At 40.1% G+C, this 25,289-nt stretch overlaps 1 protein-coding gene across 1 annotated transcript in view; it reads right to left on the bottom strand.

Moving 5' to 3' along the window:
- Nucleotides 1-947: 947 nt before the first annotated feature.
- The window catches only part of ENPP1 (ectonucleotide pyrophosphatase/phosphodiesterase 1), a 62,435-nt gene continuing 38,093 nt past the window's right edge, over nucleotides 948-25,289 (bottom strand). The window contains exons 13-25 of the mRNA XM_076333620.1: nucleotides 24,711-24,842; nucleotides 23,141-23,172; nucleotides 21,921-22,048; nucleotides 20,751-20,820; nucleotides 17,481-17,568; nucleotides 14,212-14,387; nucleotides 13,629-13,680; nucleotides 10,608-10,762; nucleotides 9,277-9,412; nucleotides 5,760-5,840; nucleotides 4,564-4,696; nucleotides 3,695-3,851; nucleotides 948-2,823 (exon numbers count right to left, since the gene is read on the bottom strand). Of these exons, the coding sequence (XP_076189735.1) occupies nucleotides 2,656-2,823; nucleotides 3,695-3,851; nucleotides 4,564-4,696; nucleotides 5,760-5,840; nucleotides 9,277-9,412; nucleotides 10,608-10,762; nucleotides 13,629-13,680; nucleotides 14,212-14,387; nucleotides 17,481-17,568; nucleotides 20,751-20,820; nucleotides 21,921-22,048; nucleotides 23,141-23,172; nucleotides 24,711-24,842 (1,508 nt within the window). The 3' untranslated portion in view covers nucleotides 948-2,655. The remainder of the gene's footprint in view (nucleotides 2,824-3,694; nucleotides 3,852-4,563; nucleotides 4,697-5,759; nucleotides 5,841-9,276; nucleotides 9,413-10,607; nucleotides 10,763-13,628; nucleotides 13,681-14,211; nucleotides 14,388-17,480; nucleotides 17,569-20,750; nucleotides 20,821-21,920; nucleotides 22,049-23,140; nucleotides 23,173-24,710; nucleotides 24,843-25,289) is intronic.

Here is a 25,289-nt window from a genome sequence, read left to right as displayed (position 1 = left end):
GTCTTTTTTACCTTCAAGGGGGCCAGACTACACAGCAGCTGACGTTAAGAAGCAGTTACACTGAATAATGCTGACAGTCATGTCACGACAGTGTTGCTATGACACCTTCCAGCTTCATGTACTGATAATGCTCAGTGCAGCTCTGATACTGTACATCAGCTGAAACAGGAAATATTTTACATCCAATTGGACAAAGCTATAGGTTTTTTGCAGAATTATGAGTTTGATGGTGGCTGTAGCATGCTCCTTGGAGCCCATCGGGCTTCAAAAACACAACCCAGTATCAGCCGTCCTGGGGTATCACCAGCCACTAGATACCATAACTAGCACCAGCATTTATTCACAATGCTCTGACACCACCATTACAAATGTTTCTAAAAAGCAAAGATGCAGAAATAAAAGAAGAAAAACTATTTACACTAGGATTAAATCAGGATAGCTCTTTTCCTTGTCAAGTTGACTTGTCAATTTCTGGCAAAGCTACATTCCAAACCCCCCTCAGCCACTACCGTCTCCTGATGACCATAATAGCTTTCACAGCCACTCTCCCTTCCAAAATCCTCCCTAGGTCAAACCAGCGGTCAACTGCTTGAAGCCTATACTGTTCCATCTTTACCCAGGAGCTAGGCTAGCCCTGCCTCTTAACTGAAACTGGCATTGCTTCACTTTCTGAAGATGTTAACATCTCTGTTGTTTGCATTCAGGAGACAGTGCCATTTCTAAAAAAAATTTAAGAACATCTTGACCATCTTTCTTCCTACCTTCCCCTTCCAATAACGAATGTAACTTCAACAATCCAGCTGGAGGAGAAGTTATCTTCAACTCAAAGAACAAGGATTGAAGCAACCCCCTCCCCACCCTGAAAAAAAAAGTGTAATAGTGTTCTATATCTGCACCAATGTTTAACTAGCCAGTAGCATTTGGTACAGAAAGGGTCATGAACAGCATACTTCTGATGTTTTTATTGGTCACAGGCAATGGTACAAAGCAGTTACACTGAATAATGCTGTCACAGTCATATCATAATGTGAGGTTGCTACAAAACATTTAAATTTCACACAGTGAAACTACTTTAGGAGAAAAAAAATCATGCTTGTAACAGAAGATCAAGAAAATACATTTGGCTAAAAGAAAAAACGGTCCCAGGATTTCCACCTGCTCAAACTGAAGTTAATGGAAAAGCTTCCACTGACTTCAGCAGGCTTTGAATCCAGCCTCCAATATCCCCTGACCAAACTGTAAGGTAAAATGCCTCTCTGCTCAGTCACAGGCTCTTCATTCTTCTAACATACTTGTGCGTGATGTATTTTCTTCTTTTTAAATGAGAGGAACATAAATGTGTAAATGACTATGCCAAACTTTATACATAACAGCCAATTTTGGCTCATCAGCTTTAGAGAGAGTGGGAGAATTACAAAGGTGGTAGCACGTATACTGGAAAAGGAGGGAGTTCCTACACTCCTGAGTGCCTGTAGCAGCTGTCTGTGTAGCCTGAAAGCTTCTAAGAAAGCTCATTACATGCTGCTTCAGAATTTGCATCTGGCAGTATCTGCATTCAAGATGGGTAACGTATGTGAGCTGCAATTTGGATGACGTAGCACTAAGAACAGCTACAAATGCAGCTAGGACGCGGTCGTTTGCTGCCAACAGACAACTGAATGGCCTGTGGGCATTTACTGTAGCGATGAGATGTGCCATTAGAGAAGATCATCTTACCATTCTAACTAAGGCAACAATCTTAGTGCAAAATTACCTTTTCTTGACAAAAATGGGATTTTTAAAACCACAGCTGACAAAATCATGCACCAAATTGAGAAAGACATCTTTGCTTCAAGAAAGCAAAATCTTCTCATCAAATCTAAGTTTAATTTGAAGAAAGATAATTATTTCTGGGAGCTCAGAGATCTTCCTGAATGAATTTCTTCTGATTTGCAGGTGACTTGATGCATCCTATACCTGCTCATTCTGAGGACGCATATAAAACATGCGGTGTACATCAAATTCTCCTCCTTCAGTGTTGGAGACACCAGAGGGCAGCAAGATACCAAGGCTTCCCAGCTAACAGAACTCCTTTAGCCAGGTGCCTTTTCTGTGTTGGGGAAGTTTCAGTTACCAGTCTTCCTAACCTCAGTATAGCTTCTTGCACCATAACGCTGCATTATTTTATGAGACCCAAAGCTCAGAATGTAATTCATGCTTCAAGGAAAACTGGAGTAATGGGTGCTGCTGTTTATATTTCGATGGTCACCAAGAATGTAGTTATTTCCCAGAACTGCATTTGCTAATTATCTGTATTTTTAAAGTAGAATATTGATCATAACCCATGCTTATAAACTTCTCCCTCTCCAGTGCATATAAAAGGTAACATTTTTGTTCGTGTCTCAGACTATGATGATCAAATGCTGTTAAGCATTTAATAATGGACATGGCTCTACCACACTCAAGTGGGAATGACAGGAGCTGCCATCCTGTGTTACATACATAGTCCATCAGGAGTCCCTGAGATACAAATATGGCACCCACTCTCCTCCCTACTGGCATTTTGGTCAAGAGTTCTCAATAAGTGTTCCAGCTTATTTTAAAAAAATGTTTTCATTAAAAACAGTCTATTTACAAATCAGTTGTGAAATGCATAACAACATTCCATAGGAAAAATCAGACCATTTCAAAAGTTGGTAAATATGTTTTTAACTGTAAAATCTCAGATACTGGCTGTTTTCTGTCCTGATAGAAGCTGAGTCCAGTAAGTAATTCTACATCTCTGATCCGAGCTGTATGAAACTTCATTCTCTCTTCAACCCACATGGACTCAGACTTGCCATCCTATTGGGGCAGAGGAGGGGAAAAAAAAAAAAAAAAAAGGTTTGTAAAACATCTTTTTCTGACATACATTTAATCAATTAGCAAAAGACATTTTGATGTTTTATAAAGCCAGAAAGCAGTAACTGTTGGCAAACATCAGAGGGCACTGGATTATAAATAGTTACAAGCTTGCGTGAATTCGGTACTTGCTGTTACTTCCTCAAGTATACAGAACTTGTAGCTGCACCAGTGGAAGTTGGTGGTAATGGGGAACGGCAGGTGAGGTTCAGCATCTATCCACCATCTCTGATAAAACTATTTCTGAGAGCTGTGCCTGACTTGGGTAGCAACTTGTGTAATTCTTTGCTGTAGGATAGGTCTACACACTTTCCACACTTTGTTCTGGTTTGTATGGAGCGTAGCTATGTGCATTCCCATCACAATGCCAAGGTACCTGAACTAGAAGCAACCAATGCTCTTCAGGAACATCTGTGTCTTCTCCTTTTGGGTATGCATTTGGCCTAGCACTGACCTTTCTTTGTGGATGGCTCTTCTTCTAGAAGCTCTCCATCCTTCTCAGCTGTTGACTGGATATTTGCGCTACAGAGGTCTATGTATGTATCACATTGATGGTCTCAGCATACTCTGGCTCTACCCCGCTAGCTGTAAGTTTTGCTCTTTGAACAGGGAACTTCTATTTTCACATTTGAGCGTATATGCAGACTTCGACATAATTCTGTTTACAAAAATAGTCTTCTCTCTCAAGATGATCATGATAGACTGTACTGTTTTTACAGTCTTTGCAGTCTTTAACTAGTTAATCGCTGATATCCAAGCAAAACAAGCTCAAGCCTGACTTCAGATGTTTATGGGGACTGAAGAGACTACTTACTGCACAGCTTTCACTGTTGTCTTCTCTGTGAGGTACAACGAAAGACAAGGCATCTAGAGACCCTCCACACTCCAGAGGAGTTTCGGAAGTATTTTTACAACTAGTCAGCACAATGAAGAAGTGAGTTGGAACTGGAACTTCTGAATTACTGGGGCGTCTGAAACACAAAAGATCTTTCTGTAAATCCACCAAATCATACTTGCACAAAGAACAAATGACAGCAGCCAGCTATATTCTGGCATATCAATTTTAACAATCCACCTATTTAGTCCAAAGAAAGCTTAGGCCTGGAAGGAAGATTCCAGATTACTATTTTGCAAATCAAGTTTGGTTTGTAGGCTGATCTAAGTAACAAGTTTGATGAGGTATAACAACAAACTGATTTATCATAAAGATGTGTAAGAACCCAGAGGAGACGGAGAGTTCAGCCTGAGCCCAGAAAACTGTCTGCCTGCTGGCTTGAACCAATTTTGTTAACTAGCGTATTTGTACTCACAACTTTGTAGTGGAACACTGCCAGCTCAGTAAGCATCAACTGTGACACCAGGGATAAGCCCCTGCCTTGTCCACTCCTACAGGCAATGTCATAAGATTTCAGGCTAGCAGACATCCTTTCACATGCAGCAGCTTCTCTTACACTTCACCTTCAGGTTTTAGGATGACACATTTTGAGGGTGCATTTTCTCTTTGTGCTTGTTGCTTATTTCTTAACTTTACACTTCTGCTTAGGGCCATCTGACTGTCTCTCTGAACTGATATAATCTGCCAAGGGCCCATCTCCATAAGATGCTTTCCTTGATAACAAGAATCATAACTACTTTTTGACCACTAATGGAGAAACAAAGGATTAGAATGTGAAAGGTTCCCACCTTTTCACCTTTTCTGGGGTATCATAGAGCCCATCAGAGTTGTAATCAAACACAGGACCACTGACTACATTGACACCGTTCCTGGCTGCAGCATATTCAGGTAGCAGGTGTTGATGGAAGTAGTTCCATAACACTGAAACACAGTAATAGAAATGGGAAACATGATCTCCAAGGTAGAAGCTGTTAATAGAACTCTGCAGAGTTTTCAGTGGAATATAAACAGACACGATAAGCTAGGAAAATAATAAATTATACAGGTGTTTACAGCTTTTAAAGGTTGCATCTAACTGAGCAGCAGCATGCACTGCAGTATCTCCTTGCATTGTGGTTTCACAATCATCCTAACCAAAAACCTGACTGAGGCATAGTGATGCTGCTCCCTTGTGGCCTTACATTTCTTTCCTTGGAAACCAAATCATGGAGAGGCTAGAGGAGGGAAGGTGAGAGAAGACCATGCCTGCCTGTGTCTTGCCCCGCTATCCGGTTGGCCTGGCTAGCTTGGACACCCACACCTGTGAGCTGGAAAGTATCTTACTGATATGATATTTTTAATTACAGTTAAGAGTTGACCACTATTCCATTACAAAACAGGACATCTCTTTTGTCCAGAGGAAGTGCCATAGTTATCCTTCTTTTTCACCAGGAATATGCTTAATCTCCCTCAGCCAACCATCTCATGTTCCCTCTCACCCAGGAAAGCCCAGGTCTTCATATCTTTTCTACTAGAGATACTATTATTTTCCTGTTTCCTTAGTGATTGAGACCCTAGATTCCTGCCTGGAAACTCATCTGAGTTTAGAAGACATTCCTAAACTGGAAATGAATTTAACTCACATAATTATATATGGTATCTGGGTTCTCTAGAAGATATTCAGTGTAAAACCCTGTTTAGGTAGGTAAGAAAATGCAAAAAAAAAAAAAAAGTCAGACATTAAATGGAGACACTTGCACTATGATCCCATGTAGGGAGCCAGCTGATTAGGAATCAAGCTCACAATGGTGGGCCTTTTTCACAAGAGTGGTAATCCTACTTCAAGGAACTTTTCATTGAAGTAAGAAGCCCACAGTCAGGGGAGGTCTTATTTTACAGAGGCAGCTGAACCAGGGATTATTTGCATGGTTTGGAAGCAAGCAACAAATCAGCAGTCTTTCTTATATTCAACTGTGCACACAAAATATGCATACAAATAAAATACCTTTAAATGCAGGATACATTGGCACGATGTTGCTGGTAAGCAAGGCATCATAGTGAGGTTTCTTTGCATCTGTCATAAAATCTAAAACAAAAAAGCAATTCGTTACTTGGATTTGTTACTTTAAACTTGCATTTTCATGCTTTTAAAGATTGGTGTAATAACGTTACGGTGGAGCTGACCTAACTTCACTTTCCAAAGCTGATGTGGGTCTAAGTGCTAACTTCAGTGCATGCTGGATCCCATCCAAAATAAATAATCTTATAAGCAGCAGCAGTAATTGCGCTTGTCAGATATACAGCAGACAAATTTTCATGAGATTTCAAAATTCTGTTCTGATATTTTTAATTGTGGGGAAGGGAATAAAACTCACTTCATGAGTGTCAGACCAACTTGTTCTGACTGCAGAATCTAGGCATAAAATAGGAGCTCTGTTGGAACTTTGCAATTACACTTGATGTGGATGTTTAAATAACCTACTACTCGGTACTTTATGCAGCAAGGTCAATGTAAAATGCTTTCAATCAGGTCAGCAACAGTTCACAAACAATTTAACCACTTGTAAACAGCTAAGTATTATGTAATATGTTTGAGAATCAGAGCTACGTTCTTCAGACCAATGCTGAATTGCTTTACTAAAGACCACATATGGCACATGAGTCTATTTCAAATAGAAAATAAACTTATCAAGGCAGTTTTTTACTTAATGAAACATCCCCGAACTTTACTTTGGATAGTTCCAACTAACACCTGTCATACAAAGTGGATTTGCAATTTACTAGCTTGCCAGACTTGAGTCAAGGTTTACATGTTCCTTCCAGTTTCTTCTATGAGATGCCACTTTAGAAACCTGACAAGTTCCAAAGCTTTCAGGAAGTACTAAATGACCTTAGACAACCCACCAACTGCTGCCAATCATAGAAACGTAGAATGGTTTGGGTTGGAAGGAACCTTAAAGATCATCTAGTTCCAACCCCCCTGCCGTGGGCAGGGACACCTTCCTCTAGACCACGTTGCTCAAAGCCCCATCCAGCCTGGCCTTGGACACTTCCAGGGATGGGGCATCCACAGCTTCTCTGGGCAACCCATTCCAGTGCCTTACTGCCCTCATAGTGAAGAATTTCTTCCTTATATCTAATCTAAATCTACCTTCTTTCAGTTTAAAGCCATTACCCCTTGCCCTATCACTACATGCCCTTGTAAAAAGTCCCTCTCCAGCTTTCTTGTAGGCCCCTTTGCAGGACTCGGACTTGCAGGACCTTCATGAGGTTTGCATGGGCCCACCTCTCAAGCCTGTCAAGGTCCCTCTGGATGGCATGCCTTCCCTCCAGCATGTAGACCACACCACACAGCTTGGTGCCGTAGGCAAACTTGCTGAGGGTGCACTCAATCCCACTGTCCATGTCACCGACAAAGATGTTAAACAGCGCTGGGCCCAATACCAACCCCTGAGGAACGCCACTCGTCACTGGTCTCCACTCAGACATTGAGCCATTGACCGCAACTCTGAGTGTGACCATCCAGCCAATTCCTTACCCACCAAGTGGTCCATCCATCAATCCATGTCTCTCCAATTTAGAGACAAGGATGTCATATGGGATAGTGTCAAATGCTTTGCACAAGTCCAGGTAGATGATGTCAGTTGCTCTTACCTTATCCACCAGTGCTGTAACCCTGTCATAAAAGACCACCCAATTTGTCAGGCACGATTTGCCCTTAGTGAAGCCGTGTTGGCTGTCACCAATCACCTCCTTATTTTCCATGTGCCTTAGCATAGTTTCCAGGAGGATCTGCTCCATGATCTTGCCAGGCACAGAGGTGAGACTGACTGGCCTGTAGTTCCCCACGTCTTCCTTTTTTCCCTTTTTAAAAATGGGGGTTATGTTTCCCCTTTTCCAGTCAGTGGGAACTTCACCGGACTGCCACGACTTCTCAAATACGATGGATAGTGGCTTAGCAACTTCATCCGCCAGTTCCTTCAGGACCCGTGGATGGATCTCATCGGGTCCCATGGACTTGTGTACCTTCAGGTGCCTTAGATGGTCTCGAACCTGATGATCTCCCACACTGGGCAGCTCTTCATTCTCCCAGTCCCCGCCTTTGCCTTCTGTGGCTTGGGTGGCATGGCTTTAGCACTTGCTGGTGACGACTGAGGCAAAAAAGTCATTGAGTACCTCCGCCTTCTTCATATCCTGGGTAACCAGGTCTCCCGTTTCGTTCCAGAGAGGGCCCACATTTTCTTTAGTCTTCCTTTTATCCCCAACGTACCTATAGAATCTTTTCTTGTTGCCTTGACGTCCCCGGCCAGATTTAATTCTATCAGGGCTTTAGCTTTCCTAACCTGATCCTTGGCTGCTCGGACAATTTTTTTGTATTCCTCCCAGGCTACCTGTCCTTGCTTCCACCCTCTGTAGGCTTCCTTTTTGTGTTTGAGTTTGTCCAGGAGCTCCTTGTTCATCCATGCAGGCCTCCTGGTGTTTTTGCCTGACTTCCTCTTTGTTGGGACGCATCGCTCCTGAGCTTGAAGGAGGTGATCCTTGAATATTACCCAGCTTTCTTGGGCCCCTCTTCCCTCCAGGGCTTTGTCCCATGCCACTCTACCAAGCAGATCCCTGAAGAGGCCAAAAGAGGCCAAAGTCTGCTCTCCTGAAGTCCAGGGTAGTGAGTTTGCTGTGCACCCTCCTCGGTGCCCTAAGGATCTTGAATGCCACCATTTCGTGGTCACTGCAGCCAAGGCTGCCCCTTGAGCTTCACATTCCCCACCAGCCCCTCCTTATTGGTGAGAACAAAGTCCAGCATAGCACCTCTCCTCGTTGGCTCCTCTACCACTTGGAGAAGGAAGTTATCATTGATGCATTCCAGGAACCTCCCAAATTGCTTATGCCCTGCTGTGTTGTCCCTCCAACAGATGTCGGGGTGGTTGAAGTCCCCCATGAGGACCAGGGCTTGTGAGCATGAGGCTGCTCCTATCTGTCTATAGAGGGCCTCATCCACTCAGTCTTCCTGGTCAGGTGGCCTGTAGCAGACCCCCACTATAATGTCACCTGTCCCTGCCCTCCCTTTAATCCTGACCCATAAGCTCTCGGTCAGCTCCTCATCCATTCCCAGGCAGAGCTCCATGCACTCCAGCTGGTCATTGACATAGAAGGTGACACCCCCTCCTCGTCTCCCCTGCCTGTCATTCCTAAAGAGCTTGTATCCTTCCATTCCAACACTCCAGTCATAGGAGCCATCCCACCATGTCTCTGCGATGCCAATAAGATCATAACCCTGCAGGCGTGCGCACATCTCTAACTCCTCTTGTTTATTCCCCACGCTATGTGTGTTTGCATAGAGGCATTTAGTGTCAAAAAAAAACCAAAATGTTTTTCTTTCTCATATGCTGAAGGGAACTGCAACAATTCAGCAACTACTGCTTCATACTCTGATTAGTTATCAAGTACATCTATAAAAGACTACACCTACTACATTACAAATTATTTAAATCAGATATGCTGTACCATGAAGGCAATGTACTTACTTGGAGGAGAAAGGAATCCGTAAGTTAGGTGAGGATGATTGTTGTAAAACAAACATGTCTGGGTATGATTAAAAGAAATACGAACATCCTTGTGTAAACAGCTGGAGGTATCTTCTGTAGCAGAAACCCATTTGTCCTATTGAACAAGAAGAAAGTATCATTGGTAAAACAGATAGCTGACTTACAATAATTATCTCGGTGTTGGGGACTGCAGAACTCTAAATATTTAGCTGCAACTGCCTTTAATGGTGTGAAGGGACTTAACTAAGACGCAAGAATTGTTCCTCTTTTGTCAGTGGAAAACAAGCCCTCCCATCCATTTCATATATTTTGGAAATAAAGTGAACAGAACTGCAGCATTTTAGTTGAGTTGAGAATAATATCTTCCAAAAGAGAACCCAGAGGTGCCCGTTAAAGGTAGCCTGATCTACTGTAAATGTACTTGTTCATTCAGGCTAGGAACCAGAGGCAGCCAGATGTGTTGTTAGCCATCTTTCTCCACTGGGCCACTTGTTAAAGTAACTGGTTGCTTCATGCCACTAACCTCAAAACCGTTAGGATCAAGCAAACCTTGCCAGAGTTCAGTTAAATAATGACTGTTATAATTAAATTTAAAACCTATGATTCCCAGATAATCGAACTAAAAAGCATCCTCTACTGTCCTAATTCCTTTTAAGCATGATGTGGCTTCTAAATTTTCTCTGAGTGGGAAAGGCCAACTTGAAAAAACTCATTCACGAGATCAGTGCTCTGCATGAACATGTGCATCTTAGCATAGGGTTCAGGACAGCAAAGACCAGATTTATCTCCACCGACCTCTTTCTTCCCCCAAGTCAGGATGATCTTCCGAAAGAAGGATCAGATCAGGGCACAAATGGTTCAAGACAGTCCAGAGATTATTTTTTCAAAAGGATCCTGCCACCTTACAAACACTGCTTTAAGATCACGAAACGCATGTTGAGACCAGACTTTAAGGACAGCACTGGCAGACTGCTATAGCAGACCTACGCTGCCAAGCAGTAAGCCACTGCAGACTCATAGGGCTTCTATATCAACGGCAATGGGCTCCTTACTTCCTGGTGGATCTGCTCGCTCTGGAGGCAAAACTGCAGCTCACTCCAAGAAATAGGAAAGAGTCAAAGCCAATCCTTATTAATATAGGAAAGTGAAGAAAAGCTCATACAAAATTCCTCTTTTTATCTCATGTGGTTCTACTTAGTTCCCTCCCTGGGAGGTGATATCACGAGCAGATCCAAGAAGTGTTCAGAAATAACTGACATGCAAGCTTCTTACTGTTCAAGGTTGCTTCTAACCCTTCTTCATATACTTACATCTTTGTTAACAGTGTACGCACTCCACAGAGACATCCTGTAGTCCTTGCTGTATCCACTAACATAGCGGTAATGGTAAAGGAGGCAGTAATTATGTCTCTTCTGCAGAACCCTGGGCCGTCCGTAGGGCAAAGTAAGTTTCTCTGTCTTCTTAACTGCAGCAGAAATAGTGCTTGTTACATTTCAGTCAATACTGGTTGATAAGCATCTTCCTCTTTTATACACCTAAGATTGCCCCAATTTCCAAATGCCAAACAAACAGAGAAGTCACAGTAACGGAACAAAAAATTTTTCATTCATATATCAAAGGTATAGTTTCTATGCTAAGGCAATAAATTAAATGACAAATCCAGTATAAAGCAATCATTTAACTTATACTGTACAAATTAAGTTTATATTTAAAATAAAACATTTTGCCATTTAAAACAGGAGATGAATCTAAGTTGCAAAGTTAAAGTCTTTGTTGACGTTGTGTTTCAATTTAAATATATAATGTGGGATCTGCTTCTACATAACATTTAGATGGGACAGTAATCAATTGTGGTGATTTGAAATCTGCCGAGGGGACTATTTTAGTAGAAACCACAAAGTCATATGTAAAAGTGACATTTAAAGGACTAAGAAATAGAGAGACCTAAATAAACGATACAGTGAAGTACTGGTTGGATTTTCAGATGTGCGAGGACTCGCTTTACAATGAGTGCGATAGTCACAAAACCTTCCTTCTCCCTCTCTCTCATGGACCACATGTCTCTATAAAGTTTGTATACAGAGGAAGATATGTCCAAATGTTTTATGTATGATACTGCACAGGGTTTTTGGCAGATCCTTGCCTAAGGCATTGCCTGTTTACTGGCCAACTACTGCATCCAATGGAAGAGCGAAGACTTTCCTTTAAAACTGTATCAGAAAAAAAGCTACGTGGATCAGCAGAGGGTAAGTCATTAGACAGAAGCTGAAAAGTAAAGCAGAGTTAACAACAAAATTACTTTAGAGTCAATACCATTTATCTTAAAGAAAAAACAAAGAAGTAACAAAACAGAGTCATAAGAAACACATGCTCTTGCAATCATCTGCTACAGTCAAATGTCAGCAGAAAGTTTCAGGTTTTGATCCCTAAGATAGACTTCAATTTCATCAAAATGTCGAATATTTTAATTTTTGCCAACTGGAAGCAAAACAAAAATACGGTTTTCAAGAGTTTTGAGTTCTCTGATGTAAAATAAAAACTGAGGAAAACTAGCACATCATGGACATATTTTAAAATAACAAAAACATTACTTTGTTATTGAAAACGCAAGTATTTTCAATCATTACATGACTGGAATTATAAAGAAGGCGTCAAAGTATATTTTTCCATTACACAGGGTCACTACCATCCACAAATTATGCAGAACTACAATTTCAAAGCAACTGTTTTAAATGGGGAAAGAAATGGAGCAATGAATGCTGCAGGTTTTTTCCACAGTAATTCCACAACACACACACACACCAAAAAAAAAAAAAAAAAAAAAAAAAAATCAAGATTGACATTTATTTCTCCACCCATGAGGGAAAAGGCAAACAATTCACATTTTTTTCATAAAACTAAAAATGCAGTTAATATTTTGTTGTTCTTACAGGCTGTGAAGTTATGACAATCAATGAGAGAATATGCAAACTGAGGTAACTAATAAACTCTAAATAGTCTTAAGGAGCATCTAGGCTGGTTACTGGAATTCTTTCATCTGTGATAATGCTTTTTTATATCTAATTAATAAGTGCTTAATTCATACAATTTATAAGAGAATTACTGCTATTAAGACCAGTGCTAAGCCAGGTCTCACTGATAATCCAAGCCAAAATCCTACTGTTTCAAAAATGTAGGTTTAGAGCCTTACGTTACTATTTCTACAAAATGGAACTGAAATAGGTTATGTGCCTGGCCTTGCCATATTTCTTCAAAGCCGGGTCCAGCAAGGCACTCAGGCGTCCACCTACACATTAGCAGAGTCTGCTTCAGTGAAACCACTTACATGCTTAGGGGAAAGCACACCATATCGTACTAACTGGATTTCATTTTCTTGCTCTCATGAGTGTTACAATACTGAAAGAGTTACTTCAAAAAGCGTTCTGGGACACATTTTAAAAAGATGCCCTGTCAGTGGAAAAAATTCAAGAAAGCTCTATCCACTCTTTGTGCCAGGACAAACTACACAAACCAACAGAAGCCTTAAATTAGCCCTGAATAAGCAGCAAGTACTGGATCCTGCCTGTAACTGGCATTTAAGTCCAGTTCTTAATAGCGAGCTACAGTGGGGTGTTGCCAAATACAGAGTTTATTTGCGTAAGAAACAAGGTTTCATGAACACACACGAGGCAAGGTCTCTATCAGCCTATTTATCTTTCTGACAGCCTAATCATCTTGATTTGGCATTAGCACCAAGGGCTGCACTCCATTTTGATTTACGGTTTTCATGACTGACTTATTGTCTTACCTGCTTCATGCTCAAAATTAAGTTATTTTGTTTTACGAGTCACAAGCACGTCTACAACCTTGCAAACTGCAGCTCAAACATGGCATGTGTATGTCCAAAGAATGGAAATAAAGAGTAAGTAAAACAAGCAACAGCTTAAGACCGTGTAACAACTCGACTATGTAAAATACCCCTTATGCTTCATTAAAAGTATGCTGCCATCGTGATATCGGTATCGCAGGGATTTTTTTATCAGATACTTCCCCATACACCGTTTTCGCTTCCCATTCTGGAATGCTCATTACTTCAGTGCTAGAAAATTCAAAAATATCAGAAAATACATGTGCCATAATGACACATGTATAAGGATACACATTTATTTGAGAACAAATGGTTCAGCAGGACTGTATTTGAAAACTTCAGAACTATAGTCCCGGCGAGTATTTTGCAGAATTTTTACCTCATGTACTTGAGATTTGATCCGAAGTTTAGACATCAAACATTTTATATTTTTAATAATTCTTACATCTTTGTTATAATTTTATATCACATCTAAAGTTCTTACCTTCTGTTTCAGTGAGATTTAAACGCTGATGAAAATCCCTTATTGGCAAGTCCTGTAATTATAAAGCAAAACCAGTGAGATTCTACTAAGTGTTCTACAAAGCATGTTACTGCACTTCAAGTACCGAATGTTAACATCTGCCTTGCAAGTTATCCCTATACAGAACTCGCTGACATCTACTGGAGAGGGGCTACAGAGAATTTGCAGAAACAAATTGTTTTTGTCACAAGCAAATATACAGCCTTGAAAACCACAGCCCAAACACACAACATTCACAGAAGGGAAATTTCAACATAATTAAGTGAAGCAAGCAAGAACTGAATGCTTTCCCCATCGAAGCTTGCTTCTGTGGCATCTTCCAGGCTCTTCAGAGCTGAATATGACTTTACATGAGCTAACTGTAAAAATGAATATACAAATACCGGCTAGTACCCACTAACCCCAGACAAGATTTGATTTTGAAACCAATAGTAGGGGACTACAAAACTAGTGGGTAAAGATAAACACTGGAGAATCCAGAGTTTCATTCTCTGAATACATCACAGACATCTGCCTCCAGAACTTTAACCATTTCAGTATTTACCCCTGTCCTGCAGGAGCAGCCAAGGCTCACTGAAAAGGCTCTTTGTCCCACCGCAGAGCATTCAGAAGGATGGCTTGTTTCTTTGGGATGGTGGGGGGTGTAAACGGGGTTCCTTAAGAGAGGATTTAGGCGTCCATGAGTTCCGTTGTTTGGGGCTGGTTTCAAATCAAGCAAGTCTATGAAAGAATTCAAGTTACATTAACAGGATGAGAAAGACTGTAATACACTGCTGCTTGTATTGTGATTACAAGTACGGGTAAGTCAATAAAGCTGCGCTGCTTGCTGCTCGTAACACCCAAAAGGGAAAGCAATGTAAACCCTTTAAAAGGAAGCAAACATGTTCTTAGCTAGGGCTCAGGATGGTATTAGTCTGCCTGTAAAGAGGGACAGAACAAGTGCAAAAAATGACAGAGGCTTACATCTGAGGTGAAGTGAACTTGCAGTGGGGGACAGAATGGTAATCTCAAACACATGAAGCTAGTGACTACATAACCTTGAAGCTTTGTGGAATAAGCTCGGGGGCTTTTTGTTTGGCACTTTTTTTTTAAATTATCTGGAAATTGAACACAAAATTCAGCTAATAAGCATCACTAAAGGGTAAAGCCATAAAAGAACCTAGACAGAACATAGGTTCTACTTGTCACTTTAGTGCTAAAATGTTAAGCTTCAAAATTCTCACCAAAGTAATCTAACCACAAAAACATCTCTACCCCACAAACACCTAAAACTCTGCCATTAAAGTAACTCAAACAACTAAAAGCTGCTTACCACCAATGCTCAGAGACACTTCAGACACCTTCAAAATACTGAATAGATCAAGCCCTATTTCATGCTTAATCTTCGCTACCATTCATAGATTTGTTGTTCCTCCACTTAACTTTTACTGAATCTATGAAATAAGATGTTTTCAAAACATAGCAGGTGATGAGACACGCTTGTATCCAAAAGCTTGGTGTCTAGATCACTCACCGAGAGCACAAGAGTTAGAGCTGAACTTCCCCCTTTTTACACGGGGAACTGAACACATTTCTCCCTGCCCTATGCCACTCAGATTTGTCAATGTCATTCTGTCCACATGAAGCTGTTTTGCTTTGGAAAGAAGAATAAAACAACCTTTCTAATCCTAGCAGTCCCTGCTCCAATGAATATATCACACAAAGCAGTTAAAAAGCAAATCAGAACCAGTCCTGAATTCAGGTCCCCACTTCAACAGCTAAATTACATTGTTATTTTCCTATTGTAAGTGGAGTATCCAGGAATTCACAACGGCTCAGAAACCCCCAAGTCTGGCAATCTGAACACCTTGGAAAACACGAGTTGAGATTTCCCAATTCAGACAAGACAATTAGTTGTACTTATCTGGTGCTCATGCTTTAAGTGCTGAGATGTTGGACAAATGGGAGACAGTATCTATTCTCTGGCTGCACTTTGCAAGAACGTGCAGTCAGGCACGTCCATGAGAAACCCTAGAGCCCCAAACGACAGGTGAAAGAAGATGCCTTTCTGCAATCCAGAAGGCACCTAAGCCCCGGGCAAGGAAAAGGTTGAGTAAGCCACCTCACTTCTATCTGAATGTTAATGTGCTGGCTTTTGCACATCCTATTCTAATTCTTTCTATACAGGATGGAGGAAATCTAGACCTCGATGACTGCACTTAAAACATCTGATCTGCCACTGAACTTGCTTCAGTGAGATGCCAGTAAGGACTCTATGCCTCCCATGCAGCATACACAGAACAGATCGGGGGGCACAAGAAGTTGGTTCAAGATCAACCATGACATGAGAAGACAGCAAAGCATACAAGGCTGTGAGAGACATGCTCCCTGACAATGGCCTGTTTCCTGTTCCAGCAAAGAATTTAAACACATGGTTTAAATGTGGTATATCTGAATATCGCCACTGATCTCAAGCACGTGCACTGCTCCCGTTAAGTGTTTTCTGGATCAAACCCTTTGGTAATACTTTGACTCTCACAGATGCAGATGTTAGAGCAAGTATAGATCCTGGCAAGAGAGAGAATTAGGCAGGAAATAATGGAAAACAGGTCAAGACCTCAAGGGGAATAAATGAACAGCAAGTGGTAGAACTAGTGACAGACTTTTGGAGAAACCATGAAATACAGAATGAAGGAGAAGGGACAAAGGAACAAGGAGTCACAGCAACATTGTGTTTGAAAGGGAGAAAAAAGGAGGACCGCAAGGTGTCTAATTTTCAGAAAGAAACACCACTTCTCTGGTGCAGTGTACTGTACGGTGTCAGAAAATAAAGTGAAGAATATCTGTATATGGAGTGTGCTGTCTGTGATCCTCAGATACAGAAGCAGACGGCACGGAACAGAAATCAATCATGAATTCTAGAGTGACACCATAGAGGGGCGAGAAATGGGAAACCTGACTATTGCAGAGACAACTAGCTCTAGAGCAAGACTCCAAAGCAATGGGACTACAGACTAACAAGACAGTTGCAGTCCATCAAAAGACCAACAAAAAAGTATATTTGAAACACCTGTTGTATTTGACGAGAATGGAAACATCCAAATCTAGTATTAAAAGATACAATAGATAAATTGAACAAGTGACACATACAATGATGAATTTTGGAGGAGTTTATTATATGAATCAAGTAAACAAAAAAAAAAATCTAAATTTTATCTGAAATAAAAATGTATTTGTACCAAGTAACTAAGATTAAAGATATGGTAAAGGAAAACACCAAATAAGAAAACACATGACAAAATACAAGGACTTGTTCAAGTGCATAAAAAGCAGAGGGGGTAGACTCTCTTTTTCCAGAAAGACTCAGGCTTTCTGGAAACTAGCTGCCTGGCAGCTGCACCCATACCCATTACTATGCTTGTTATTTATCATCCTGCCTGAATAAGGTCACCTGAGTGATTAATCTGATAAAGCCTCTAGTTAGATATGAAAGAAATATCCCTTCTACTTGATGGGAGAGAGATTGTAAAGTAGTCAGTTTTAGCAGTGGTGAGTCAAAGCGCCAGCTCTGGAGCAGCCAGAGGAACACACAGAGTGACCAGTGGAAAGGGGAGATACAAGGTGGCCTGACCAGTAGATCCTAAACAGCCATTAGTCGTTTAGAAGCTGGACCTTCCTCAGAAAAGACAAACAGCTTTTTATTAGTGAAAATCAGCAGCAAGTCTTAAGGACAAATTTCTAAGGACACTTAAAAATCTGTTATTAGAAGATTTACAATGCCCAAAAGATACTATATTTTACTTAACAAAGATGACCCCCATCAATTGTACTTACCACACATTAAATTATATACTTCAATGTTTTCAAATGGATCAACCTGAGTACGAAACTTGAATCCTGGTCCAAAACCAATAAAGATAGCCTAGGATTTACAGAGAAAAGTAAAGTGGAAATCTGTTTAAGACAAGTTGAAATGGAAAAGATCTTCAAACTCAGAGCGTGTTTTCTTCCAAGAACTTAATCTTTACTTTACCAACATAGTATGGATCAAGTCAAAAGCATGTTTTTCTTAAAAAATAGTAAATGTGTAAGAGTAATTTTAAAAAGTAGTAGAAGAGTATTAGGAAATCTGACTCTGTCTCATTGTTGCCTTTAAAAAGTTGCCGTCAGCCATTTATGAAGTCCCTTACTCTTCTCTGCTTTTGAAGAAGTTAAATTCATTTTCTTAAATGCTTTAAGAGATTTAATGGAAACGTCGAGCCAAAATAACCATCACATTTCATGCCCTGTAAACAATTCGGAAGCTTTTAACTTAAGGCTGTAAAAACATCTGTTCGTAGCAATGTTTTAAATGGTTTAAGCAATGGCAAGACCCTAGGCTTCTACGCCTGCTTTGCAGCTGTTCTTTCTTCTTCTTGCACCACTTCTGAGCTCTACTGGCACAAGCTATTGTGTGGCCATACACTGAACCTGATCCAGGAATGCAGCCGGCTCAAAAAACTTCCTTTTTTCCTGCTGGCTCTTTCCCTTCTGGTTCAGTTCCCCGACCTACTTAACTCTGCAGCCACGCAAAGCTTACACTAGCACAGAGCAGGGTTTGCTGCAGGAGTAAGAACAAGGAGACAAGGACAGCAAATGCTTAAACTCAACTGCTGCCAAAAAGATTGGTTTTTAAACTTGCCCTGAGATATTCGGCTTATTTTTAATTAAGTGAAACAGATTGCACCCATCTGTGGTATCAAGATACTGAATGAGTGATGGATGCTTTGCACTCTATAGCATCTTCCTGGGTAAGATCGCAAAGCTCTTTGTAAACAACGCAACTGTCTCAGATTTCATAGCTGTGTGGCAAAAATAGAGGCAAAAAACTCAACTCTAACTTCTTTTTTGAGATTAAAGCATAAGGCAGGCTGTCATTCTGTAACTGTTCATACTAAAATCCGTAGGCTAATAATTTACTCAGCAAGCCTAATTTGAACCAGATGAGGCAGGAACGTGCTACGTCCTTTCTGTTGAACTAGTTAATTACACAGTATGAAATTTACGCTGCTATAATGTTAGCCACAAAAGGATAAGTTCCATCTGTTTTAAGATCAATTAGGGATGCTATGAACTGACAATTCCAGATGTGGCAAAAAGTTTGAATAGAGTCAACCTACTGAAAAAAAATTTACACAGTCGAACTGTGGCAGAGAGAGAATATACTAAGCTGGCACTTGGCACCACGTGACCTTGCTGGTTGTAACCCATTACTAGGTACCCTATCAACAGGTTTTCCATTGCCAAATCGGGGAAGAAGAGTAGGCCTGGAAGGGTAAACTGATACAAAATTAACACAAGTTTCAGCTAACAGTTTTTAAAAAACAGTTTGATACCAACACTACATAATTCTACAAGACATGAAAAATAAGGCTTTTAAGAGAAATCTATGCTTTACATGGACTACATAGGTCTTTTAATAAAACTTGTTTTCAATAGTTTTTTTGAATACAGGGTTCTCTCTTTATAGACGTGTTTACACACGTTCGCTGTAATAGTACCGGGTACCTCACAACTGTTAGTGGATTTTATCCTGAAAATAGCTTTTTTAAATGAATAGTATTGCATTTCATTTTATTGACAGCAGAAACTAAAGCAGAGGATAGGTTAAGTGACTTCCCCAAATTAGATAGAGCTGGCTAAGGATCTGTTTTCATGTTTCCCTATGATCCCTTCCCATTTCTCATTAAAGAGAAGAATTTAGGGACTCTCCTTATCTTAAACGTGACTGACATGCTCTCTCCCGAACAGACTACCTCAAAACAGTGATACATAGTCTATCATGACACAGTAGAATTACAGAGTTGGGAGATCATTTAGTCAACTTTTGCAAAAGACAGAATCAAGAGTAATTATGTTATTTCTGAAAGATGCTTGTCTGACCGGTCGTTAGGTAATTTCTGTGGTGGAAGCTCCACAGACTTTCAGGGCAAACTGCTGTACTCATTAATGGTTAAAAAAGTTTTCTAATAACCAAATCAACTCTTCTTTATTGCAGTTTAAGCCTGCTACTTCTGTCCTTAGGCACCCCCGAAAACAAAGAATGGATTACCCTTACAGACCAGGGGACTGGCTGGCTAGGGAGCAACTTTGCTTGCAAGGGCCTAGGTGACATAGTGGACAGCAAGCCGAACATGAGCCAGCAGCACACCCTGGCAGCAAAGGCGGCCAACAGCATCCCACGCTGTATAAAACAAAAGCTCAGCCAGCATGTTGAGGGAAGGTATTATCCGTCTCTACTCAGCATTTCTTTAGGCCCCATTGGGATACTCCACCTCCGACATAAGAATGACATCAATAAACAATCATCGCAAATTCAGTGGAGGGCCCTCAAGGTGGTTGGGGGCTGAAGCCTTTGTCCTGCGAAGTGGAACAGGGCTTGCTCAGCATGGAGAAGAGACTGCTTCAGGTGGACCTAACAGCAGTCCCCCAGTACCTACAAGGAGGTCATCAAGGAGATAGAGCCATGCTCTTCAGTGCTACACCGTAGGAGGCAGAGAGACAACAGGCATAAATTGAAACAAGAAAGGTTCTGGCTGGCGATAACTAAATACATTTACACCATGAGGACAGTCAGGCAGTGGAATGGGTTAGTTAGAAGTTGTGGAGCCTCTGTCCTTGGCAGTTTTGAAGACGCGTAAAGCCTTGAGTAACCCGGTCTGATCTCACAGCTGACTCCGTTTTGAGTTGGAAGTGGGACTAGAGACCTCCCTAGGTCCCTTCCAATCTGAATTCTCTTATGATCTACAATTACTGTATTTGAGGATTTGATAAGATAAATTTTCTCTTTTCCTGCTTTTAATGTTACAACACTCTTACCAGCACAGTGAAATCTCTGGGGTAAGTCCTGTTGGGTTTTTGCTCAACTCTTACAACAACGGAATCCCACCCTGTGTGGGTTACCCAGCAAGTTGCAATAGCAATCATACAAATGCTTGATTTCTTTAATTGCAGATGGAATAGTGTCACAGATCTTAAAAAAAAAAATCTCAACACCCAGCAACCACAACATTCAGAAATAGGAGGAGTTAAAAATAAGAGCTAGCATAAGTTTTCAAGTCTCACCTGCATACTGGGGAAGCGATTGTCTGACCCATGGAATCCACCTGTGCAGCTTTTAATCTCAAGCGGTTTCCTATTAAAAATTCACAGTTTATATAACTCACACTTTACAAATCATATCAGTATAAACTACATTCAGTGATGCATTGTTTAATTGTCTATTCAAAAATTTTTAGAGGCTTGTCCATAGGGAATAGAAAGTCTTTAAGCTCTGGAAGAGAATGCCTTTAAAATCAGAATGATCGCTTTCTCTGCAAATGTTATTCCTTTGGAATTCTCACGTGTCCACCACAGTCATTTAAAGTTAAATATCAGGTGACATATGAACAAAATGTTTGTTCTCAGGATAACAGATTTTCACTTCACTGTCATTTGGGTAACAAAATTTTACAGTGCTTTTTATAAGTGGTTTCTTAAGGGTTTTTTTGGTTTTTAATAAAAAATGTAATGTAATTTAGAGCATTCAGCAGGGCATCTTACAGTCTAATAAAAACAAATCTCCAGTGTATGCCAGGTCCATACATATTATTTAAACGTGTACAGTTCTAGTAACCCAAACCTGATTTGCATGACTTGCACACGTTTACAGTGTTACACAACAGGACTTACTGAACACATGGACTGAAAAACTCTTTCATGATAAAAGCCCTGGAGTGTCACAGAGGTGTTCAAAATTACATTATTATAGCAGCTGCCATTATTCTGGGAGTTGTGAATTCATTGGTCTCAACACGTAAGGTAATTAACAATAGTGGGTTCAGTAAGCTCAGTGTATGCCAGCGGATCGCTCACAAGACTGATTCAACTGAGTAGTTATGCACATGCTTAGCTTTCATGACTCACTTTGGAAATCCCTAAAGCATGGCAAGATGTGCTCAAGTATCTGACAACAGGGACCTTAGTTTCTAACATTTCTGTCACAAAGCCTGCCACTACCTGCATACTCAGCAGGGAGAGTATCTATAGCTGCCAGTTTAGAATTGAGCCTCCTCAGGCCAGCAAAAACTGTAGAGAAAAGCACGCATTGTTTCCTTGCAACGTCCCTTTGCTATGACAAACAAGAATACCAGGCTCCAATAACTACCATTGAACTCTAAGCATCTGGAAGAGAAAAGCTATGAGAAAACAAGAAATTATTTGCTGTATAATCAAGTACTGAAAACGCTGACTTACCTAGCCAGCTGCCATTGGGAGTCTAAATAAAAGTGTAATGGTTCAATCCGGTCGTTATAGGAATAATGGAAACGCTTCGGTAGCAGCTGTTTCATATAAGCTTTGAAAGGCTGATTTGGTTCTATGCACTGAAATGTTTAAAATAAAATATAAAATGTACATTTCACAAAACTTTTGTTTGTGTCATGCACAGTTCTTATAAAGCACTTCAATTGCAAAGGGTCTACAATAACTTCCACTAAGGACAACAGGACTCCGTCAGGTTTGGAATCATATGGTCAGGGACATAAATATTAACAACTATGTAAATAACAAATACTGACTGGTTTTGCATTCAATAGTTATTAGAAGAATATTTATATTGGATTATGGACATAACTTACTATTTTTTTTTTCTTACAACCTACAATTATACAGAACCAAACAGTACCGCTTAGAATTAATAAAGAATTACACCGAGACATGACAAACATGGTAATTTCAAGTGGTAGGAGACTTTCCAGTGCAATAATTTTACAGCTCTGTAATACAGAAAGTAACAGACATTCAAAGGTCTTTTAGATTGGTCACTCAGGGACAAATAGATTTTTCCACCAACTAAGATTCATTCGTGATTTAAAAACAAACAAACAAAACCCCCTCTACTGTAATAGGGGAATTTCTGAATACCAAAGTCATCTATACAAACAGCACAGCTCCCACCAACAGCAGTGTCTGCACAACTGACAGGCAAACAGACTGTGGTGCAGGGATGAGAACAGAAGCCAGGTAAAGAGCAGAAAAGCAAATTCCTTAAACTGGAACTGACAAAAAAGAATCAATATCCTCTCTCAAAGCTGTTTATCAAAAAGGTGTGAGGAAGAAAATTTTATGCTTGTCCAGGAAATGGAGCTGAGCTTTACACTGACTTGGCCCGCAGCCAGTATCATCCAGATACACAAGTTCTCCAGTTTGAAGAGCAACATGATACAGTGCTAGGTAAGAATTAGTGAAAAGAAATTAACATAAAACCTTAGTTAATGCACAACCACAACAGCCATATGACACCTTACTCAACTTTGACCTTCCCTTCCCCTGCGTGGAACTACTTTTGTTGTTGTTAACTGTATAGCATATGGAAGGTCAGTGGTTCAAAGTAGCCCAGTAAACAGCTGATGCTGGAAAATACCTGTAAACATCAGTAGAAATTAAGCTAAAACAACAGATGAGACGACACTTACTGTGAGGTTTCTGACAATGCCTTCATAATTAACTGGAAGAATCATATGTAAGAATTAGTCACCTAAGTTAAAAAAAATCAGATGTAAAAAGAAAGTATTCCCATCACATAATACAATTAGCTTAGTTTCAAAAAAATTTCTGGACATAAGAAATTATTGTTCCAGAACAAAACCGATATGGAGCAAAACAAATCTCTAAACTGTCAAGTTACTGCTTTTATGAAATTTTAGTTCAGTCTCTCCTCCCCTTGCTTACTTATTTACAGTTTTAAAATTTTAAACTATATTAGCCACAGTTAGAAAAACAATCCGAGAAGTTTTCACAAAAGAGGCAACTAAATGCTGTGCTAACCAAGCTGGATTTTTCCTGCTAATAAACTTCTAAGGAAAAGGAAACGAATACAACTATCAGGACAGCAGTTTTACATGGCAAGCATCCTTAGAAAGATAGCCAAGTGCAAGCTGGCTAAGATTCAGATGCTTAGACTCAAGCCAAAAGGGACCATTACATCATTTAGTTTGACATTTTGTATAACACAGGCCCATACATTTCACACAGTTACTCTGCACTGAGTCTGATATCCAATGCTTGTGTAAATTCATAAAGGATTACACTGGCAAGGGAACCATTAATAATTCCTGCATAGATATATGCAGTGCTACAAAGACAGCTATGCTACTTCATGAAAACAGCGCACATGTCAAAAGCAGGAGATACTCTGCTTTTCTTCTTCCTGAACGTGTTTCTCCAGGGAGAACCTGGAACTGCATTTAACTCCTACGTTCTCCAAAGAAACATTTAAAACAGTTTAGAATAGCATCAAGCAATGAAGTAAACAGAACTTAAAGTCACTGGGGTTGAGGCCTACAAGTTTTAAAGGGCATGGAAAACAATAATCTAGATAGAAAAAAAAACCTATGAAACACGAAGGAAACGCCTGTATTCTACATTAAAAAGTACCAAAAATTGCAGGCATTAAGTGTTCACCTGAAATGAGACTGCATAATGAATCAAAGTTTAGAATTTGTAAGCATTCATTGATTTTTACTCGTTTATTATCTTATTTATGTTTATTTGCAGTTTACTCAACTGCTGTCAGGCCGTTAGGCCACGTTTTAACAACCAGGAAATATATTATAATACTCATAATATGTAAAAGATAGTAACAATCTAACATTCCTTTAAGACAGAAATATAGCAAATCTATACATAAACTGGTAAATCAGGAAATGAGGCAAGATGCGAGGGAAAGATTTTTGGGCTGTCTTGCATACCAAAGATCTGATTCAAAGGGATGCCATTCACAAGGCAAGAGCATTTGTAGTTGGTCACTCTGAGGCAGCCCACAAAAGCAATCTGTAGGATTCAAATACACTTTGACTGCAAAGTCAAATGGTCTTTAAAAAGCACAGGTGCACTACTCAATATTTCCTCTTCATCATTATCCAGGTTGATCCCTAGTTGACCTTCACTCCCATTTACCAATGGAATATGTGGATCCTAAGTTTGTATTCATAAAGCACAAAAGCATATAACCGAGTAACAAAAATTAGTTTAGCAATTACATACAAGAGAAATACTCATCTGGAACATTATTAGGTCTTAGGCGAGCTGCAGGACCAGGTACTACTATGAAATCTTGAACATCATCCAGATAGGTGTTCAGATACGCTGTTTTTCTGCAGCTCCCTGCTTCCATCCCTGCAAAAGGAAGTAAGTTTTATTTAAAAACGGGAATATCAATGTAGAGTAGCCTTGCTGAGGAGACATGTAACTTAAGTTGTAGAAGTCAGAAATGTAATTTCTCAGGTCTTTTTATCAGCAACCCCAAGACATCTGATCCAAGGAGACCACAATACTCATGTACCGAAGAAAACAAAACATTACATAGATACACACAGCCATTTCCTTAGCTGAGAAAGATACTCCAAATTGAATAAATAGACAAATTTTCTTCCCTGAAGGGAAAGAAATCTTATGAGCCTAAGAACAGTAGTAATGTCAGACCAAATATTCATTTAGCCCAATAGCCTACCTAAGTGTTCAGTAACAGCACAGCAATTATGGACTGATCTTTCTGCCAGTGTTCCTTATCAGTTTCCAGAAGTCAAAGGGACTTCGAGTTGCATATTGCATTTGAACTCTTAC

Source organism: Aptenodytes patagonicus, chromosome 3 (genome assembly GCF_965638725.1).
Source record: "Aptenodytes patagonicus chromosome 3, bAptPat1.pri.cur, whole genome shotgun sequence".
NCBI classification, from domain to species: Eukaryota; Metazoa; Chordata; class Aves; order Sphenisciformes; family Spheniscidae; genus Aptenodytes; species Aptenodytes patagonicus.
Note: the sequence above shows the minus strand (reverse complement) of the source record. Positions and strands in the feature narration are given on the sequence as shown.